Source organism: Arvicanthis niloticus, chromosome 3, assembly GCF_011762505.2.
Source record: "Arvicanthis niloticus isolate mArvNil1 chromosome 3, mArvNil1.pat.X, whole genome shotgun sequence".
NCBI lineage: Eukaryota > Metazoa > Chordata > Mammalia > Rodentia > Muridae > Arvicanthis > Arvicanthis niloticus.
In genome coordinates, this window is record NC_047660.1 from 118,053,152 (window position 1) to 118,075,937 (window position 22,786).

A 22,786-nucleotide genomic window follows, 5' to 3' on the forward strand; every position below is an offset into this window, starting at 1 on the left:
CCAGAGAAGTCCTCAGTGAGGAAGGGATATTTCACCTGAGATCTGAGGGCCGTCCACTAAATTGAGGTGGTGAGAAACCCTACATAGAGGGGGTGGCCAGGGAACTGACCTGCACAGGAGAGCAGGTGCCTATGCTACAGGGGGGATTCAGACCAGGTAAATTGACTTAGTTAGGTATGTTTCACATCTCTTTCAAGATACTCAAAAATATCCTGAGTGGTGAGACTAGAATCCTTTGCAGGAAGTCTGGAAGTTGGCAGGAACGGAGGTAGGGATAGGACAGCCACCTTTCTCATAGCCATTAGTGCTCACGTAAGAGGCCACCAATTAGAATAGCACTCTTGGCTGTCGTTTGCATGCTCCACCCTGGGAAGGAGGGGTGGCCTCTTGGCAAATTTAGGGGAGGAACTAGGTAAGAGCCTTTCTCACAAGAAGTACTAGTTCTGCTTTCAGTCCGCTCCAGATCTGTTCCTGCACGTCATCTGCCTTTCATGTGAGTCTCAGAAGGGGAGGACTGTGGCTGTTGAGGGCTGCTTGTGATCCTGGGATTGTGTTTGCTACAGACCTAAGTTGTATCCTCCAGCCAGCTGATCATTTTAGATGCTTATTTCTGATGACCTTGCCAGTCTCAGTTGGTTTAAATCTTTGGTCAGGAAAAAGGATGCAGTTTACTGGGTCTCCTCCAGCTTCATTGGCACACATAATGGATTGATGGGTAAAAAGAACTAGAGAAGCCAGTTGTGCCCAGCACTTCTGGAGGCTATGACCAGAGAAGCAGAGTTTGAGGCTAGCCTGGACTTAATAGCTAGACTCTGCCTTAAGAAAGGAAGGAAGAACAGATGAACTGAGGGGGGGGAGGGGGGCTGCTAGCTCCATGTGAGGAGATGACTTCAGTCAGACTGACTGGCAAGGAAAAGGACAAGGTCGTGGGACATGTGGACAGTAAACGGGATCACCTTGGGAACAGATGGAGTATGAACTGATGAGGAAAGGAAGGCCTACCATTTCAGTGCCACGTCGCCTTCCTGTCTTCTCTCAATAACCAGCTCCACCCTGTCCAACATTGACACTCTTCAAATGCGACAGAACTTCTCAGATGGAGATCTTTTTTCTCTCAACCCATTAGATGAACTTGTCGGAAGGCTTTGAGCACTTTGGACTAGATAGTGTGGACTCTCAGACCCATTTTCTCTTCTGTGGGCTATCAGCAGATCCTAGCAAAGTTCCCCACAGATCCCAGCTGAGTTGTCTGTTGATACATTGTACAGATATTGGTAGAGACAGCCCCTGGTATATGGGACAAAGACATCAGGATTACTATCCTTGGAGGAGAGAGTTCTTGGCAGAAACTACAGCAAGGTGGTGTGATAGAGGAGGACCGAGAACAGTTCTCTAATTTGAGTGTAAGGCGTAGTCTCACTACAGAGGTGAAAATGGGGTTGGGGTAGAGAGGGGTGGGTAGTACATAAAGCATTGGAATAGAGGGAGAAGCTCCACAAAGTATTGCAACTGCAGAGGCCTTGAGGCTTATAGAAGAGACGTGGGGAAGGCTGTGGATCGAGTGTGAGAAAGGATGAGAGACCTTACAGAAGTATCAGGACAGACAGTACCCCTTGGAACATGGAGTATCAATGTGGGATTGTGAAAAAAACTTCATGAATTTGAAAGTTTTTATTTTTGCCAGCTGGTGGTGGCACATTCCTTTAATCCCACAATTTGAGAGTCAGGGGCAAGCAAAACTCTGAGTTCAAGGCTAGCCTGATCTACAGAGTGAGTTCCAGGACATTCTGGGTTATATACACAAACCCTGCCTCAAAAAAAGAAAAAAAAAAAAGAAAGAAAGAAAAAAAGAGTTCTGATTGTTTAGACAGAGATACATCTATAGTTAAAATGATAGAATGCCTTTTATTTACTTTCAGACATTCTAGGAAAATAATGAAATAAAAATCAAGAATTAAAGAGGTAGAGGTGACAAAACAGTAGAAACGTGATGGTGTGTGCATGTGTGTGTGTGTGGTGAATGCATATGCATGTGTGTATGTTTGTGGATAAACTTTTCTGTGTGCATATGGAGACCAGAGACCAACAGAGATCACGTGCGCTCCTGTGTCTCTCTCTCCACCTTGGTTTTTGAGACCAGCTTCTCACTGAATGTGGCGCTTACTGTTTTAGCTAGATTGGCTAGCCTGCAAGCCCTCAAGACCTTCCTTTCACCAGCCCCTAAATGCAGGGGTTATAGATGTGCACCCCTGCCTGGCTTTTTACTTGAGTGCTTGGGATCCAAACTCATGCCCTCATTTATATTTACCAACTGAGCCATCTTTCTACCCAAATGCTTGAATAATCTTCACTTTCTTCATGTCTTTGATGGTGTTTGGAATTTTCCATAATGGAATATTGAAGAGTAAGCTTGGGAGCTGGTAATAAGTATGGCTTTTAGAATGTGCGGATTGTTTTAGCCTGACAAGGAATATGGAAAGGGCTTAGAGACCCAGAAAGCTATGGGATAGCCAGGAAGGAGGCAGACTGGCTCTTGATGAAGATAGATGTCCTGGGAATGGAAACTTTTTGGAACACTGATGAGGAAATAATGGTAAAGAGGAACTCTGGTGGGTAGGGCATCTGGTGGGCAGGTCATGCAGAAGTAAGTCAGGTGCTGGCAGGAGAGTTCTCCTTTCCTCTTTAGTTAGCTGCAGTTATGGTTCTGATACCACTGCTCTGGGGAGGACCAGGAGAAGAGGAAAGGGACCTTCATTAAAGAGGAAGTGAGCCAGAGATGCTGGGCAGTGGGGAGTACAGGTGGTGTGTGGTCTTGCTTGCTTCTTAGCTTTGTGAAGAATTTCTGTGGTTGCTTCATTATGAAAGTTGTGGGTTATGGTGGTTTTTTTTAAAGATCATGTTTCTGCATCTTCCCCCCTGGAGAAATGATGTAAATCTTATTATTAATTTATCTGAATCACTTATAGTCATTAAGATTGAGATTCTCTTGCGAAATTGAGCACTTTAAAATGTATGTGTAAATTAATGATAAAATCTAGGGAACACTCCAACTATGGCAAAATAATGAATTTACATATATGTGTGTGTGTATATATATGTGTGTATATATATGTATACACATGTATTTATATATATGTATATATGTATATACACATCTATATCTTCTCATTTGTCCGTAGCAAAAATTATTTAAAATAAACTTCAGATCAAATAGAAAGTAATAGTTGCTAGAAATCAGAGACACATGGTAGTTCTCCAGCCCCCTTATAGTTAAAGATGATTAATCCTTCAAACACAAAATTTAAGAAAAAATGATTTGAATACTGCTGGTCTGAGAAAGGACTAGCTCCCTGAGGAACTTCCTAGCATTTCCTGCCTTCCTAGCTTGTGTATTAGTTGTTTGGAGACAGGATTTTCCATGGCATCCTAGGCTGGCCTCAGACACACAGGTTCAAGTCTGGAGGAGAACAAAGATACAAGTTCCTGTTGGGTGGGGAGACAGTGTTGGAGCACACTTTAGCTTTAGTACCCTGGAGATTTCCTAGTGGAAGTTCTTGTCTCTTCCATCTGACCTGTCATCTACATCTGAGCATATACCTCAGAAAGGAGTGAGCATGGTCTGCTGTGCTGCTGGGTCGAGGTACAATTATAGTCCAGCTTGGAAGTCCCAGCAGCTGCAGTAAGAGGCTCTCAGGAAAGTAAGACAGGGAGGTGGTAATTTCTGTCTAAAAGCAGTAGAGGTGGTTTCTGCTTCACTCAAGGACTGACAGCTGAGCTGCTGGGTCACAGGAGGGCTGAGCGGGACACAAGCCGAAATCTGACTGAAAAGGCAGCCTGATGGAAAGGAGAGGGCAGAGGGGGCAGCAGCGCCACTCAGCCCTGCCTGCCTCCTGTGCTGTCAGCAGACAAGATGCCTGAGAGTAGGCACCCATTATCTCTTCTACAAAGGGACTAGTGTGGGTTGTGAGAAATTAACGGCGTTTTAGTTACCACAGAAATAGTAATGAATTAACATTAGGACCAGAGCCATAAAGCAGCTGAAACAGGCCTTTCTTCACCTCTTGTGTCTCCTTTCCTCTGGTGGTTTAGTATTTTAAGATGAGAGCTAGCTTGTCCATCTGTCCATCCGCCTGTCCTTCCTTCCTTCCCTCCCTCCCTCCCTCCTTTCCTTTTTTTTCCCCTTTGCAAGTGTGATCTATCTTCAGGGAATGACTCCGTTTGTGGCTGTCTGTAGAACATATCAGCAGAGAGATTAAGAAATAGCTTAGACATTAAAATTTCTACCAGGTCACTTTTTTTTTTTTAAACTATTCTCTCCCATGGATATTCTTTCATGGCAGACCAAGGTCTCAGGAGACCAGGCATGGCAGCCTGTAAACTGGGGCAGAAGGGTCTTAGTTTGACACTAGCCTTGGCTACAAAAAGAGAACCTGTCTCAAGAGCTAAACTCCCAGGAGGTCTCTGTATTGACAGTCCCTTTTATTAAAGTTTTACATGGCATTCAGTGAGGGCTATCACAGATAAAGATGCTGTGACTAGATTTGCAAGTGAGTGGAAGGGAGAGAAGAGGATGGGAAGGGAATTACGCCCCTCATGGGCTCGATGTTGTGCTAGAAGCTTTATTTCTAATTTAACAAGTACTCTTCTTTTTTGTTTTTCATTTTTTATTTATTTAAGACACATACTTGTAGTATAGGCCAGTATGGTTCTCAGTGTGTAGCAGGTTGTCCTTGGACTCCTGAGCACTGGGATGCTCCTGCCTTAGTTTTCCCAGTGCTGACATTACAAGTATATTCCTGTACCACCTAACAATATTGTATTTACTAAGGACCTGTTTTTGTAGTGATAAGATGTTGTTCTGTGTGCTGTACTGTAGAAAGGAAAAGAGATCTTACTCCATTAGTGAAGACAGACTTGAAAAAACAAACGTTAAAATATCATTTGTTTGGACATTAAAGAGCTTATGATAATATAGTCTGATAAAAGCCTGTGATAGAGGAATAATATTGTAGGGCTGCCTGATGCTGACCAGGGCCGTGTGTCTTCCGGCGAGATGAGGGAAGGCGAGAGAGGTCAGGAGGAAAGTTAGTGTGTAGTTGCTTACTGAAGCAGTGTGACAGAACCTCATAAGCCAAGGGCACAGTGTAAGCACAATAGACTCAGAGAGAAAACTGCCGCCCGAGGGGGGACCTTGAAGGTGATGTAGCCGAGCCAAGGATACAGATGGTGCTGGATAGAAGGATCCAGTGCTGTCTTGAGGGCTGATGGGCTTGCTTAGGGAACAGGAGTTTCTAAGCAGCACAGTTCACACTGTTTGTGTTCTCCCCTTCTGGCTTCACCAGCCTAAGAAAGACAGGTGTATACGCAGGGAATAGCTGTGTGCAGGAATGCACCCTTGTGTTTTGGATCTTTATAAACTTTACCTAGAAAGGGAGGGACCTGGCAGTGTGACCGATGGACAGGGCATACGTGCTCTGTTCCCAGAGTTCCCAGCACTTCTGTTTGGCACCCAGGCCTCTGCGTCACATTGACATTGTATACTCTATATGTACTCTGCACTTGTTCATTACCTTGGGGTAAAACATTTCCCAGATACGTCTTGCCAGTTAGGTGCCACCCTGGAATGTCACTATTTTGTTTCATCTGAACCAGAAAGATGTCATACCCCGTCATGATTGGTTTCATGTGCCTGCTGTCTCATAATTAATTATTACTTTGACTTCTCTTTTCTTCTTTCTAGAACACAAGCAGACATTCCCAAACATACTGAAGAAGGGTTATCTGGAGATCAGGAAGAACCATGACAGTTACTGGCAAAGCTGTTATGCAGAACTTTCACCCTACAATTTAAACTTCTACAGCCTTGATAGCAGCGGCAATCAAAACCTGTATGCCACGTACCAGCTTTCCCACTTTCAGAGCATATCCGTTTTAGGCAATCTTGAGGCCAGGATGGTAGACACTGTTCTCTATGACAATTCTCAGCTGCAGCTAAAGGCAGAGTCCCCGTGGGAGGCATTAGACTGGGGGCAGAAGCTCTGGGAAGTTGTGCATGCTGTTGTGCCCAATTATATGGGACGGCAGGATGAGCTGGAAAACTCTCTAGGACTTGGTCCTCATGTTGACTGTGCACAGAACCACTGTTTACAGAAGAAATCCAGCGGGTTGCTGGCCTCTCCTGTCTTGGATAGCCCCAAACAGTACCAAAACATCCTCAAATCAGGGACCCTCTACAGACTGACTGTCCAAAACAACTGGAAGGCCTTTACATTTGTGCTGAGCAAGGCCTTTCTTATGGCTTTCCACCCTGGCAGGCTGGACGAAGATCCCCTGTTGAGCTACAATGTGGATGTGTGTCTGGCTGTGCAGATAGACAACCTGGATGGTTGTGACTCTTGCTTTCAAGTCATTTTTCCCCAGGATGTCCTCCGCCTCCGGGCTGAGACCCGACAGAGGGCTCAGGAATGGATGGAGGCTCTGAAGACAGCAGCCAACGCTGCAAGGAGTTCCGAGCAAAACCTGCAAGTCACACTAAGGAACAAACCCAAGGATCAGCTCGGTGGCCATGAGCTGCGGAAGAACAAACGGCAGTCCGTGACCACCAGCTTCCTGAGCATCCTGACTACGCTGTCTTTGGAGCGAGGACTCACTGCTCAGAGTTTCAAATGTGCAGGTATGGAGTGTGCGTTCAGGCTGATGCTTACGCTGGAGCTTCCCCAAGCCTTACAATGGCAATTCACCTTTAAACCTTCTAATACAACAGTATAGATGTTTGTGTTAAGAGTGTCTGTTTATAAAAAGTATCTCTCTTCTAAGTGTATTTCATTAAAAAAAAAAATATGTTGGGTTCCACGTCAGCTAGGGCTACATCCTAGTACCCTTTGGGAATGTAAATAGAAGCAGCCATTCTGTACCTCAGTGAATCAAAATGACTTGGCCAAAGTCTGACCAGAATGGAATTTAGGCTTTCTGAGTCAGCCATGATTCCATCTCCTCTGCCTTCTTGAATAAAGATCACTGTGACTGTGTGTGTGTCACAGATTGTTTCATGACAGAACTTTGCATCCCAGCTAACTACTGATGTCCCTTAGACAAGGGAAATGTTCCTAGCTAGCAGCTGAAATTGATCATGACCTTGTCAAATCTTGTTACAGTAGAATCTATAGAAAGTCAGCATTGAGATCAGCACTGGGGACAGCATGGAGGTGGCCAGAAGGAGGGTGGACAGCAGATGACTGCTGACATAGGAAAGAAGCCCAGTGTCCCTGGAACCACTGTGGAAGGTTACCACAGAGTGGACCTCCAGCCCAGTGCTCTGCCACAGTCTAAACTCTTGTTTTTCCTCTGTATCCCCATTCTCCTCGCCTCCCACAAACACTGAAATAGGAAGAGAAAAGGGGAGAAAAGACTCCCCCCCAAACCAGATTTGTCCAGCTACTAAGCTAAATTAAAGTTACCTCCCTCCCATTAAACCCCCAATTTGTGATAACTTACAACAAAGACAGACTTAACTGGAAGCCTGGTTGAGAAATTTTAAATTCAGGCATTTTAGACTTATAAGTATGCTGTTTAAAGTGAACAAGAACAAGGAGCTCTTCAGCAGCCAAGAGCAGGTTTTATACTCTGTTCTTGCCCTGCATTGAAAAAAGCAAGTGGTGGTGGTCTCAGAGTGAAGACCCACACTTTAAATTCAGTGGAGTCACAATGGCTACCTTCCTCTTGGAAAATAATGGACCTTAAGGAGGTCTCAGTGACTGTGCATAGGAACTTTGCAGTGGGATTGGCAAAAAGAGAAACTCTGAGCCAGAAACACCAGCACTAGCATATGTGGCTGTACTCACCTGTAGTTCTAACACTTGGAAGACTTTGAGGCAGGAGGATTGCCAGTTTGAGGCCAGTTTGGGATAGATCATGAAAACCTGTCTCAGAAAACAAATAAAAACACATTGAGAGAAACACTGAGCCAGCATAGAAGCGACAGGAGGTAATGTGTGTGTGTGTCTGTATATACGACAGAGCAGACCTTGTGCTGAATCAGTTAGCTACTTTTGGAAGTGGTTTTGATAAGAAAATACTACTTTTAGTAGTTTTGGGGTTCTTTTTTGTTTTGTTTTGTTTTTTCTTATTTTATTTTATTTACATTTAAGATGCCATCCACTTTCCCCATTTCCCCTCCCTAGAAAACCCCTGTCCCATGCCCCCCTTTCCTTTTTGCTTTTATACTATTTTTTTTAAATGTTAATCAAAGGATTTATAAGTTTGGTAATGCTCAATCGGAAGTGTAACCCAATACCCAACCTAGATATAAAAACTATCTTTAGTTTTGGTTTGTTTAATTTGTCTTTTTTTTTTTTACTTAAAAATTGTTAGCTTTTCAGTGTCTCTTTGGTGCATATATTATTATATTTCAGAATTCAGGCATCTAGCAATACTATACTAATTGTTTACAAGATAGGCATCTTGAATTCATAATATACTTGTGTGACATTAGATTGCTAATAGAGTCTATAAATTTCAAGTTGGTTGCTGGAGCATCTGCCTTAAGAGACTGTGTAGTAAGAGAATGAGGGAAGCCTGGGTGGGCTGTGAAGGCGGCCATTCAGTTAGCACTTCTCACCTGTCTCTCAGTTTGCTCCTAAAGCAGTGTGCATGTGTTACATTTCATTGAGAAAAGGGAATGTTGGAGAGCAAGCCCAGTGGATCTCAAGCTTGGAGAGATAAAAACAGAGAAAGGCAAAGCGAGGAGATGAGGCACAGAGAAGGAAGTGAAGTAAAAAAGGGGAAACATTACATAACAGGCAAGAGCAGAACTTTCTGGCAGCGTCTGTCACCCAGTTCCCTGTGACAGGATGCCTCCAGTGGCTGTCTACATCTGGAGCTTGATAAATCTGGATTGTTGGAGGATAGCTGAGTAGGGGAGCCCGGGAAGCTCAGGCACAAGGTGACAGTGTAATATAGGTTGCTCTGCTCAGCTGTTACTTCACGCTTTGGTTTGGCACTGCAGTGGGGTGCAGGTGCGTTTCTAATTTAGGGCGGAGAGACTTCAAACTTACATATGTAATGTACAATGTAGTGCATTCCAGAGTAAAACCAGTTCTGCTTCATCGTCCCTTTTCCATTAGAGAGGATGGTGTTGACTCGCTTTACATGTGTGGTTTGCAGGCCTTTTCATTCCCAGTACTAAACCGGGAAGACTGGTTTCCTGCCTCAGGTTGGGAATTATTCTGAGTGTCCTGTAGGGGGCAGAGTCTCAAAAGGAAAAGAAAAGAAAAAAACCTTGTTATACAAACCTGAGTGTTTTTTAAATTAGTTGGAGGCTGTCTGTGGTATCAGAGGTGTCTGTCACAGCAGATGGCCCTTTTAAGGATCCATGTTTTCACAGCATTGGTAATTTAAATCACTTGCTTTGCTTTTTGTAACTGTGTCCTCCTGATGACACAGACTGCGTGGAAAAGCAGCTAGAGCCTAGCATGTTTGCTTTGCAGGCTGTCAATCAGTCCAGCACATTGGACTTCATGCATTTTTTGAGAAGCAAATTCACAGACTTTCATGGCTTTAGTATATCTCTTTAGACTGTTAAGTTTTAAATGTCTGCTTAGTCCCTCCCCTGTTAAATATTTTGGATGAATAAGTGTTAAGTGGAAGGCTGCACTGAGTAGGCTCTTTCTTCTGTTGTCATTTGATTACTATTCAGAGGAGCTGCAGATATTGGCTTTGACATATATAACATAAGGACAGTCGGCCCTATGTCACTAAATTCTTTCTCTAAGTGAAGACTTCTTAGGTCTCTTGTTTTAAACAGTTCCTACAGAGAAAATGGAACATGGCCATTCCAGGATGCCTGAGGTTATGGTTTTGAAGCTATATGCTGAGCCATGACTGCATATTTCTTGGCTCCTGCTTAGACTTAAGATAGTTGTTGTGTGATAGCTGCATAGCTTCCTCTCCAGCTCCGCGGCTGCTTAGGAAGCTCTTGCTACAGAAACCTAACCACGTTCATGCCTGTCTCTGGGGACCCCTGAGCATGCCAGTCCCACTTCCTGACATCTGAGAACCCATTCCTGTACTTGCTTGATTATTTTCTGCTTGCCCAGTACTTGGGTGTGCCTGAGTTCAGAGCTTTAGAAATGTGGATGTAGCCCCTTTCCTCATTAGACTGTAGGCAGCTAGGAAAGCCAAATTGCATTTATTAAATAATGACATTGGTAACTGCCAAATAACAGCCATGGCCAGATTCGCAGATGTGACAGCCACATTCCAGATTCCAGAGCCTTCAGAGGTAGGTAGTGCCATGTACGACTGTAGGAGACCATTTCTGGACTATAAAAAAGGCACTCGGTACAGCTGAACTTCATGTCTGACCATGACACGACAGAAAGTTCTTGAGCAGAGCAGTACATGCTGGACCAGGCGCTGCAGAACTGTTATTTGGGGCTGCTTTAATCTGGCCTCTGTCAAAAGCTTCTACAATAGAAAATGATGTGTGCTTCTTAGTGAAACCATGGGCTGGAATTCAGAATTGTGTTTGACAATGAAGAATCTATGATGTTAAAATATTAATGCTTAAAAGGTGATTGTGCCATTTATTAAAATATTTATGAAGTGCATAGCCATAGTGGTTCTAAATTTGGTTATTCATAACTGCCATATAAATTAGACTAAAAGACAACATGCTTGTTTTCTTTAGGAATTTGACATGTGCACCTACTCAGCAGATACATGGTTTTCTTGTTAGGGCACACAGTAATTTCCCAGCAATTAAGAAACCTAGCAATTGAGTACAATAGTTTGAAGAGCCTGTGTCTATATGGTGTCACAGAGATACAATACTCACCTTCAGAATTGTTCCTTGTGTGACTGTTCTGTAACCTGGGTGTGATTTGGATGGCCCACTCAGGGCAGGGCTCAGGAGTGGAACTGGAGTTGAGTGTGGGAAGGGAGGAAGAGTGGGCCTAGGGATTCCTCCTGCATGTCCCTCTGCTGTTTTTATGGTTTTGTTCCCTGGCTGCTGTTTAACCTCTGGGGCTGTTGTTGGTGATTGTGCATCTCTGGCACCAAGAGCTGTCACTTTCCTTTTTCTTCCCCTCCAGCCCTTGGGAGGGGGAAAACTCAAAGGGGGGAAAAGTTTTGCTGTGAATTCTTCAGCCATTTAGTGCAAATTCCTGTAATTACCGGCATTGTGTCTCCTCTGAATGGCACATAATACAGCAGAAGCCATTCCTAATTGAGACCTTACAGGAGGTACAAATCCCCTCTTTGTTCAGCCTGACAAATTAGTGCCAGAAAGTGGCAGGGTCCAATGGGAATCAAAGGCAAGAAGCACAAAGATGGGCCTTAAGGCTACAGTAATAACCCTCTCTTGTCCCGAAGGAAAAAAGTAATGACCAATGAAAATGAAGGCTTCCCCCCCCCCCCCACCGGGGGTGGTTGTGTGTGGTTGTGGGTGGGTGTGTGTGGGTGTGTGGTTGTTGTTGTTGTTGTTATAAATTCCCTTGACATGACAGCACCTCGGGGCTTCTCTATTTATTTAGTAAAGGTGATTAAATAGTAATACAACAGGGTAGCCATTGTTTCCCTGGGTACTCCCATCCCACAGACCCCTGTTGCCTTGGCTAATTGATTGACAATGAACCTCTGAAAAAGAAGTTGGCTGTTAGGACCTGGGATGTAGAGCATCCCTGCAGCCCTGCTGTGTGCATGCTCGGTTCATTTTTGTGTGAACTGTACTCCAGTTTTCCTTTGCCTCACCTTACTACTTCTTTCTCCCTTTGCTCTCTTTCTGTCTTGGTTACTTCTCTGCTCCCCTTTTTCTCCCAGACACAGACAGGCAGGTAGCGCAGAGTTAGAATTGTAGTACAGGCTTTGGAGAGATTTATCTTTGGGGTCAGCTCTCCATCCCTGCTGGGGGTAAGACAGAAAACAGTAGATAGAATGGGGTGGGGGAGGGATTGTGGGTGCTTTCTGGCAGTTTTTAACGTGTGGGAATGGTTGTCTGGAAGTAGTGTTTGCTCTAAGATTTTTTCCCCCTGAAATTCCTTGCTCAATTCCTTGAAGGGGGAAAAAAAAAGTTCTTACACCAATAGCATTTACATGTTGGGGGAGGGGGAGTTTGGAACTAGAAACAAACCCTTTTTTCAGTGGCTGTCAGTTCCTGAGAAACCAGACTTGATTACTTGAAGATCAGATCTGGCTGTTTGTTGGTGTAACTCAGGACCTTAAGGATGCTGGAAGCTGTGGAAAGATGACCAAAGGCCTTTAGGCAGATAATTAATGCCTCCCTCCCTTCCCCCTCTCCCCCCTTATATATGCTCAACTAGCTAAGCTGAAGATAAATCCCTAATTTAACTCTGTTACAGCTGCAAAAACAAATCATTTTAAGCCCCCGGGAAACCAAAATATGTTAAATAAACAATATCGACCTCTCTAATACCACATGGCATTTCAAGTGATAAATGAGGGCATATTTCTGGCAAGTGCCTGTTTTATGACATCGTTTAGACATAAAGAATACCTTCACCCTAGCAATACAAGCATCCCCGATAGAAAGTATAGAAGGTGAATTATTCATTCGTTAGCTACCAGTTTGGGAGTAAGCAGCAGTTCTTTCTGCCTTGGGCCTTGTCAGTTACTTCTGGCCTTGAAGTAAATCCTGCAAAGTGGTAATTGTTGAGACAGAGACAATGAATCTGGCAGCTGATTGTGTGTGTGGATCTACTTAGAGGAAGATCTCTTGGTCCCAGGTGCAAAGAGAAGCAGTTATGTATTTTACTCTTACGGGAAAGAAAAGTATAAATGTGTTAGGGAAGATTTGTTTTCACTGTGTGTGAAAAACTAGGGGGTAATTTGGTGTACCAAAGTGGCAGGTCTTCTAAGGAAATGAACTTGGAAACGAAAAGGCAGAGATTTTTGTTTGTGTTTGCTATCCTTTTATTTACTATTGCTTCAGTTTTGTCTCCCTTTTAGTAGGAATGGTAATAAAGCAAAGATGTATTTGATTAGTGTATAGGAAGGTAGAGAATTAGAGGAAGAAAAACAAGGAAGAAAAATGCAAATTATCCTCGAAGGCATAGAATTGGCTTGAATAAATAAAAAGCACTTAATCTGATGTTGCGTTGTCATGTCGTCTAAAATAACGGTTGTGTTGTGGCTTCTTATTCAAAGAAGAGATCACTAGGGTTTTGTGTGTGTGCATATGCATGCCCATGTGTGCACTAAATGGCTAAATTTTATTTCTCTAACCTTGAATATGAACACAAATGTTGTTTGTAGTAAGAAAATCTCCAAGTAGAATTTTAATTTTAATGTTCATGTCAACAAGTATTTAGAAGGGAGAAACTGTATTTATTTATTAAATTTATTAAAAATTTATTAAAACCTTACATGTATCACACACTGTCCCAGGATCAATGGGAGAGTGCAGGCTGTGCACTCCAAAGTTGTGCAGAAAGCCTTTTCCCTCAAATGGTGTGTAAAGGTGTTTGGAGGGAATGCTCAAGAGAATGAGTGTGGGTGGCCACTGACTTGAGACCCTTGTGAGAGAATCCCCGTTGTGATTTGAAACCTGAAGAGTTAAAGTGGCCTTTCAGTTTAACTTCCAGTTTAGACTTTGTTTTTAACCTCCAGGAAAGTCTCCTTGGCTTTTATTAATTATACTAGTACAAATGATATTATATACCCATTATGCAGTAGGTACCATGTGAGGCACAAAAGAAGATAGAGGTGTGGCCTAGAATGCTCAGGATTTATTTGGTTGTTGGTTGAGGAAGCACGAAGGGTTGCAAGGGGTCTAGTACCCTCAGAGGGATGCTGTGGACACCAGGCATACAAGTGGTGCAGACATACACATGCACCAAAACATCATACACACAAAACAAAGTTAAAATAAAAGCATTGTTTAAAAAGATACTTAGATTGTGTGTTTGTCTCTCTACAAGACAGATTATTAATTCAGACATTCTGCAAGTGTATATTGAGCCCCTATTAAGTTCTGAGCACCATGCTTGGTATACAGAGAACAAGTCAGCTTTATTTCATGTAAGTAATTATAATACAATTAAATTGAGATCTTTAGTTCTTTCTATCCCCCCAATTTTCTTGTTCTATGCAGCCGTTTATCTCTCATCTTGTTTTTTTTTTTTTTAATGTCTCTGGTTTAGACATAAATGAGATTTATGTCTTCCATTTAAATATCATTCAATAAAACCTTTTTCCTTTGGTAAAGAGAACTTATACCAGTAGGAATATCAATTGGAAAAGACGGATGATGGGAATCCTTTTTCCTGGCTCTGATGTCTGTCATTGTATAAATTACTCTACTTTCTATCTTTTTTAGAGTCTAAGTTTCTAGGTCTAGGAAAAAAAATCTTATGGGTAGCAAGGATATGAACACACACTGAAATAGTAACATGAGTCTATGAAGAACAATGTTATATAATTTGTATTTGAAACTATTTCATATCCTGAAATTCAAGGAGATTTGATCACTTTATGTAAGTAGACCGTTTGATTTTATAGGATATAAATTTGCCTTTTTGATTTATTCCTAGTATTTTCATCACAGAAGTCACATGTATCTCTTTGAAATGTTTCAGAAGAAAAAGATCATTTTGAATTTCAGAAGACAGGGATCTTTTGATAGACCTTCCTGAACTTCATAGGCATCACTGTGCTTTTTTTTTTAAGCTGTTCATTTCTCTGAGTCTTTGTTGCTATACTTTGGTCTGGAAAGTTCTTGTCCCTTTTTGTAGCTTCCTTTTTGGCTAACATTGTTCTCATCACGTGTTCGTTCCTGCTTAAACTTCTGAAGAAAGTGTTACTGGACGATTGGACTCCACATTGAGTTAAAAGTTTCTATTTACTGACCTTTCCCTGGGAGAGAAATTGGTCTAGGTGTGCTTTTAGGATAGACTGGGTAGGTTGAGACCCTTCTTAATTCCTCCTTAGGATATTTAAATGTCTAAGCTTCTCATGGACCCCTAAGAGTAAGAATTCTTACTTAAGAGGCTTCCTAAAATCTGTCTAAGGCAGAAGCATAATTGTATAAAAATTTGCCTTTTTTATTTTTGGGACTTAGGCTCTTTCTGTGTTGTTCAGGCTGGACTTGAACTTGTGATCCTCCTTCCTTGGGCCTCTCAGGCACCTAAGGATTACCCCTAAACTTGACATTTTTAATTTATCTGTAGATAATGTCATCTAATAAAGCAGTACCAATTTATTTCTTGAATTAATTTCTTAAAAACTAATGATTTAATTTTTTTGGAAACATGGTTGATATACAATCCCAGAAATTGAACTGTGGGGGTAACTTAAAAGTTAATTTTATAGTAAGAAATATGACTTTATGCCCATATGTCCTTCCATATTGATAAATGCTGACACTGAAAATGTTTTAATGTAATCAAATCAGTAAAAAGCCAAAGAGCACCAAGCTCCTTCTCTTGTTTTGGATGGAAACTAGGGCATGCTAACAAAGCAGTGATCCCTAAGGTCAAGGGTGGAGGCCGCTGCGCTGAGGCTGTGGGTATAATTCTGTAGTGTATGTACTCTGTGGGGCCTCCCTGCGAATCTGAAATGTCCTCTTTCCCAATGCCTTCGTGACCATTTCTACCTGTGTTCCTTCCCTTTTCTCATGTCCTAGGTAGAACTGAACATTATTCTCACAAGCCTTCCTTGTCTACCCCTGTGGACCTGTTATGGCCTGTGACTTGGTGTCTCACTTTTTACAGAGTAGACCTTAGCACCCTAAGATGCCGATGAAAGATCTGTCTACCCCAAGATCAATCAAAGGATGCCTTAGTGCTCACATTAGAATTATGTGTGTAATGTGAGATGGACTGTCTGGACCCATCCTATGACCTATTGAAGTCAGGACCCCAAGGCTTTATTGTGACATTTCCAAATTAATTAAATATGTACAGACTTGGAGAAAGTACTAACCTAGCTATAAAATGTTCTGTTGTTGTTGTTCGTTTGGTTTTTCAAGACAGGGTTTCTCTGCGTAACAGTCCTGGCTGTCCTGGAACTTGCCCTGTAGACCAGGCTGGCCTCTGCCTCCCATGTGCTGGGATCAAAGGTGTGCACCACCACCCTCTGGTAATAGAATGTTCTTAATAAGTAAATCAAACCATCCTTTAGTTTTTCCTAGGTTATATGAGCATATTATTTAGAGTGTTTCTTCTATATATGTTAAACATGTCAACCATGAAGGTACTGATTTTCTGAAAAGTCTCCAGGTTTCCATGTTACCCTTATCCTGTGGAAGCATTCATGATATTCCAACAGGGTTCTAGGCTATGATGAATTTAAAGAAAGTACGAGGATAGTTCTAGCTTTTTAACCTATATTCTGGCTTTGTTTTGTCTGACAAACATAGTTAGTATTTTGAATTTTGAGACAGCCTTTTTTTCCCTTAAATGATTTATTGGCCCCTTCCTCCAGCATCTTTCATTCAGATGGCCACACAAGCTCTTAACTAGCCTTGCAGTCTGACTGTCCCGTGTGATGTGTCAGTTGCCATGAGTGTGAGTGTATTGAAGTTTGAATTGGCCCTATTTACAGGTGGTCTGATTTGCAACTTTTAGTTGCTTCCTTCTAGTTTAGCTTGAATTTCAGCATCTCTATTGCACCTTGGCCTGCCCACAGGGTTTCAGTCTCTTTGCCTAAGTTTTAGCACTGGATTCATTCTTTTCCTAAAAAATTGTACCCTCTCCCAACCTTTTTTTTTTTTTTTTTTTTTTGGTTTTTTTTTTTTTGGTTTTTTCGAGACAGGGTTTCTCTGTGTAGCCCTGGCTGTCCTGGAACTCACTCTGTAGACCAGGCTGGCCTCGAACTCAGAAATCCACCTGCCTCTGCCTCCCAAGTGCTGGAATTAAAGGCGTGCACCACCACCACCGGGCCTCTCCCAAGCTTTCAAATGACCAGTTGATTCTCTCTGAAACAGTGCTGCTCCCAGCGCTACCCAAACTCATATTTCAGGTCAGTGCTTCAATGCCCCTTCCTCAAGAGCACTTTCTGCAACCCCTCAGACTGCTTAGGACTTATTAAATCCTCTTACTATAGTGCAAACTTAGTGCCCCTTGCTCAACTGCTATTCACAATTGGGATTGTAAGATTTTTTTGTGTAATTGTTTGCTTAATGTATATTTCCTGTATGTGGCTGCAGATACCGCCCTGGCGACTGCCGTATTCATCATGATCATTGCCATCTGCCTAACTCTGCATCTGGTACAGCATAGATGCACGCTGAATGGTTGTGATGACCTGTCCGGACCTTCCTTTAGCACTCCAACATTGCTGCTTTCCCATCTTTTCTAGGGATCTCAGACAGGAGTCATCCACATAGCAAATCGACACGTTCACCACTGAATCATCTAAGTTGTTTAAGATTATTAGTAGATGGTGAGTGTAAACCTGCTCATGTCAGGCTTGTGATGCTGCTGCATCTTGTAATGAGTGTAAACCTGCTCATGTCAGGCTTGTGATGCTGCTGCATCTTGTAATGAGTGTAAACCTGCTCAGATGGTGAGTGTAAACCTGCTCATGTCAGGCTTGTGATGCTGCTGCATCTTGTAATGAGTGTAAACCTGCTCATGTCAGGCTTGTGATGCTGCTGCATCTTGCAACTTCTAGGCACTTCTAGGTTTTCAATACATGACCTCAGAGCTTTGCTGTGCTAGTATGAGGGATAAGCACACAGCATTTTCTAATGTGCTTAACCGTCTCAGTGGACTAGGGGTTCTCAAACTTGGGTTGCCCCCTTCCGGGAACTGCATTATCAGAGCTTACTTGACACATCTGTACATATTCTGTTTTAACCCAGTTATTCACTGCAGTTCAAGTGTGACACTCAGTCCTCCATAAGACTATTCCGTTTCACATGCAAGCTGCAGTCGTCCAGGACCACTGGGCCACATTCACTCTGACTGACTATAAATGTTCAAGGGTTCCTGTCATAATTTGCTAAAACAACCAACAGAACTCAGAAAAGAGCTACACTTACAATTAACTGTTTTATTATAAAGCATAGGAATCAGGAGCAACCAAATGGATAGACTGTCTATTCTTCTTGGAGAATCAGAGTGAATCACCATCTCATCACATGATCTGTTCAAAGGGAGGAAGCTCCCCAAAACTTTATACTAATGCTGTTTGTATGCAATTCCTGATGTAGGTAAGACAGGTTGATTCATCAGCCATACGACTGCACTCAGTCTTCAGCCACTCTTTCTTCCTGGGGTCAGGCTGACTAGAAGACCCTACTCTGTTCGTGTGGTGGTTCTTTCTGGTGACCAGTTCTCTTCCTGAAGCTATTGAGTGGCTTCATTACTTTAAATTCAGGTGTGATTTAATGGGCTCATGAATAACAAAGACATTTGTATCATTTAGGGAAAATTCCAAGAAGTATAGAAGCTCCCTGCCAGAATTCAGGGATGACAATCACACGTTATTATATAGCAGCACAGGGTAGTTTATAACCATTCCAAATCCAAAATGGCACCTGGCTGGAAGGAGGATACATGATGTATGTGGTTTCCCCTCAGGAAAATAAGTAGCCCTCAGCATTCACCTGTTCCATCGTTTTAATCAGCCGGCTTTCAACACTGACTGAAGCTATCTAGGGGAGGAGATTTTGGGTGGGATTTTCCTGGGTGCTTCTGGGGCCAAAATGCTTCAGAGGCAGTCTAGAACCTACCAGCTTTATTCTGTCTGTCTCCTGCAACCCTCCAGAGTACCAGCTGCTCTAATGCAGATACCACTCTCAAGTTTTACCTTCAGATGGTGTTTATCTTTTAATGTATACAAAATAACAAGCTAAGTTACTTTTCTCTATGACTTCTAACTGAAAAGAAAATCTAATTTGTTGTGTGTATACCACAGGAACTAGGGTTCTAAGATTTTAGACATAGACTCAAAGCTATTTCCAACAAGATTAGAAATCACATACACCAAAGCTTATGTCTTCTTCATTTAATCCATATGGGGCTGAACCAAAAGCCTTGCTGAAAGTTACTATCCTTTCAAATCACCAGGCCTGTGCTTCTGACTTAGAGGATTGGACTTATCTTGACAGTCTTGATCTCTCCTATTTCACCAGTAAAAATGTCCTTCTCAAGCCCCAGACTCTTAGAGACCACGGAGAATAATAGGCACACCTGATGTGTGGTTGGGGGACACGCAGACTCAGTGGGTAAATAATGAATTAGGGGCACAGAAGCATGGTCTCCTACTGGTAGCCTGCCACTGGCTTACAACCTCAAGCCAGCCTTTCCAGTCTTGTGAGTCAGAGCATCAACGTTTTGTCCTGGGGGAAGCTTTACCTACTTTGTCTGTATACAGTTCATATATTATGAAATTGTAGGCAAAGTCACATATCTTAACTCAGCAATACTGTACACCACTGTGTTTTTGCCCAGAAAATATGGGGAGGTTCCTTGGTGATGTCTTTCTTAGATAAAGAGAAGTCTATGGCATAACAATGGATGGTCCACCTTTGGGGAAATGTTTCTCATCCACTGTTAGGGTGAGGAATTTTAGCTTGAGTAAAAGGTGCCAGATAATGCCAAAGGTTTCCTGGCATCTCCTGAAGCGTAATCCTACCAGCACATGCCAGCTGCTTTTCTCTTTCCTTCCCTACCTTGAGTGGATGCTCTCTGTCCGAGCCTTGAGCCTTAAGGAGTTTTACAGGGCTAGTAAGAATGTCTCTCCCTTTTCTTTTCAGATGTCATAAAGAAGAGATCAAAATTGTATTGCCTAGAGATCACATTTATTATTCTGTAATGGATCACTAAGTTAGATTCATTTATGCATCTGGCCACAGCTGGAATCCCTGAGATAATACGCTCTTACTGCAATAGGCAGAATACCAGCTCTTTGAGGTCAAGCTGCACATGCCAGGATCCTTCTTTTAAACTCACTTGTTAGGGAGATACCTCAGATGGATGACATTTACCACACAAGTCTAGTGACCTGAGTTTGGTCCCCAGAGCCCATATAAAGGTAGAAAGAAAGAACCACTTCCCTAAAGTTATCCTTCGACTTCTACAACTGCACAGTTGTACATGCACCCCCTGCCTCCATCACACAATAGTATGTAAATATTTAAGAACTAAACTAATCAGTTGGATACTTCATTTCTCCATCTGTGAAGAGTTCTGATTAGGGGCTGAGAGAGAATTAGGGATTATTATGCTAAGACATTCCTTTCAAATGGCAAAGTGGGGACCAGAAAATAGGAATTTTCTACTTATATAGGCAGTTTTTAATTTTCCCTACCCTGTCTAAATAAAAGGATTAAATAGCCTGCCTTTAATACCAAACATTTAGTTAAAAGATTAGTTTTGGAAATGGTCACAGATGTATTTTAAGAGAAACAAAACAAGTCATAAAACAAAGGAATAAAGGAAAGAAGCAAGACAGTCTCCAAAACTCATAAGGCATATGGAATTTGGTGCGGGATGAAAATGAGATCCAAGCATGGATTGATAGGAACCTGATGAAAGCCATCTTTTTCCATTTTGAGACTGTCCCTAGTACTCTTTTGGTCCACTCTCATGACTTTAATTTTATCAAATTGTTGTCATTACTGAAATAGCTCAAGTAGGCATTACTCTGAGAGATGCTGTCAGGAAGAAGAAGGAAGATTGTGTTTTAAAGATACTGTAAAGTTCAAAGAGATGAGACCTCATGCAGTATGAGGGAAGAGAAGCAGTGTTAAGAACAGGGAGCGATGTGAGGGGAAGTCAGGGGGCGCAGTGCAACACTACATGTGACTGAGTCACAGACTGAATGGGGCTAATGCAAGCAGAGACTTCTAAACCCAAGCTGGAAGAAAAGATAAGGTCCAGAGACAGAGTGGAAACAGCTTGTTTCTCAGATAAACCAAAAGGGGAATATCAACTTTTAAGCTGCTAAAAGGTTGTTGACCTTTGAGACCAATCATAATAGAGATGTAACTAGGAAGTCACACAGAGAAAGCTAGTGATGATTTAACAGAACATTAAATGCCAGGGGAAAACACTGTAGAAAGAACATAATTGGGCATACATTGGATTCTTAGCAAGATAAAGTGTTTGGAGCAGGGCTGGGACTAAGGTAAGGTGAGCCAGGTTCTTGTTTTAGCATGGGATCTTCTAGAAGACCCAAGTGATTAAGATAAAGAATACTTTAATATAATATCCTCAATATGGAAATAATGCCAGAGATCCTGACATTAGAAACAGGGTCAGCATTACTGTTTCTTCTTTTGTCAGGCTAAGCTCATTTCAGAGGAACATGGCTGTAAGGCAGCTTATTTAATACACATCCTTCTCCAGCTCTCAATGTGTAAGTTCTAAATAGCCCAGCCTAGTCTTTGCCTTTTACATACTGAGGCTGACCTATTCTGGATGACAGGACTTCAGGCCCAGTGTTACAATATTGGAATGTTACAATAATGGAAGAGCTAAGCTGTGCTTAGCTTAGGGGAACAGTAACCCCTGTGGCCAGTGGTCTTTAAATAGGCATCCTTAGTGGACAAGTGAATTTCTAAAAGGATTAATTCGTGATGAAAAATCCCCAGAGTTACAAGCAGGTTGTCTAAAAGACAAGGGCACAACATGGACAAGACCTCTTTTTCATGGCACTTCTTTTGCCAAGCAGCGTGAGTAATTTTCCTTGGATAAGAAAGTAAAGCTTGTAGCAGGGCTTTCTTCATTTCCTGGTAGAAGTTATAGCCACTGCTGGCACAGGAAGTGATTAAGTTGGATGAGTATAGAGATCTCTGATTTTACTCTCCTGTTTTCACTGGTGCAGGTTTTAGCAATGATGTCTCTGTGATTTGAGCCCAGGCGATGCTTTGCTGTGGAGGCCTGGCCTGTGCAACATCAGTTTCTCTCCAAACTACCTGTTCCTCTGATTCCCTCTGACTCTGCAGCAGTCGGGGGTTCAGAACACCATGGTCATTTTGACAGACCCTTACCAATACCTTCACCCTCCTCTATCTGTTCCAAGCCAAGACCCAGTCAAATTGAAAGTTGAAAGGATCCAGCTGGTTCTCTCCCCATCCACTCTTGGCTTAGCCATGAATCCTCTAAAGCTCAGACTGCCACCCTGCTCAAGACAGCCCTAGATCCTCTGCCATTAGATCACCTGGCCCCAGCACAGCCTCTTGTGTTTTAGCTTTACCATTGCAAGCTCTTTGCTAAGCACCTCCTCTTACAGTGTCACTCGGGTCACTGGAACACGTGGTTCCCAAGCACTCTGGAGTTTCTGACTTGAGTCTTTACTGACATGACTTTTTCTAAAATCTTTCCCCCTCAAAACCCAACAACCAGAAGTAATTGGGAAAGTCAAGTTATTGACTTCAAGAGGAAAACAAGAATGGAAGAATGTTTAAATACACTAGAAGATGAATTGTAACCTTTTATTATGAAACCTATCTTACACTAATACATACCCTGCCATTGAAATGTCTCGTAGGAAAAATGAAAAGGAACTTTACCACTCAAATCATGTCTTCGGGAAGTGCAGGTCTCTCCTAGGTCATTCTGTTTACAACTCAAGGCAGATACTTAGTAGATGAAAAGCAGTCAGACTCCCTAGAACAGCACACATTATTTGCTTACTTGCCTTAGCAAAAATCAAGATTTATTGCCTTTCAAGATAAATTTTGACTAAATATTGACTTTAGGTTCTCAATCATTGTTTGCCTGAAAGACCAATAAATCCTGACACTTCTCACCATGAGTTGGAATCGACTCAATATTTATTAATTTATTTCACATAGTTTATAACTAAAACATTTTTTAAT

The 22,786-nt window shown here is 42.3% G+C and overlaps 1 protein-coding gene across 11 annotated transcripts in view; it reads left to right on the plus strand.

Annotated features, from left to right (window-relative positions):
- The window catches only part of Plekhm3 (pleckstrin homology domain containing M3), a 190,504-nt gene that overhangs the window by 54,954 nt on the left and 112,764 nt on the right, over positions 1-22,786 (plus strand). For all 11 annotated transcript variants that reach the window (XM_076931778.1, XM_076931776.1, XM_034498822.2 and 8 more), the window contains one exon: positions 5,741-6,673. In XM_076931778.1, the coding sequence (XP_076787893.1) occupies positions 5,741-6,673 (933 nt within the window). The remainder of the gene's footprint in view (positions 1-5,740; positions 6,674-22,786) is intronic.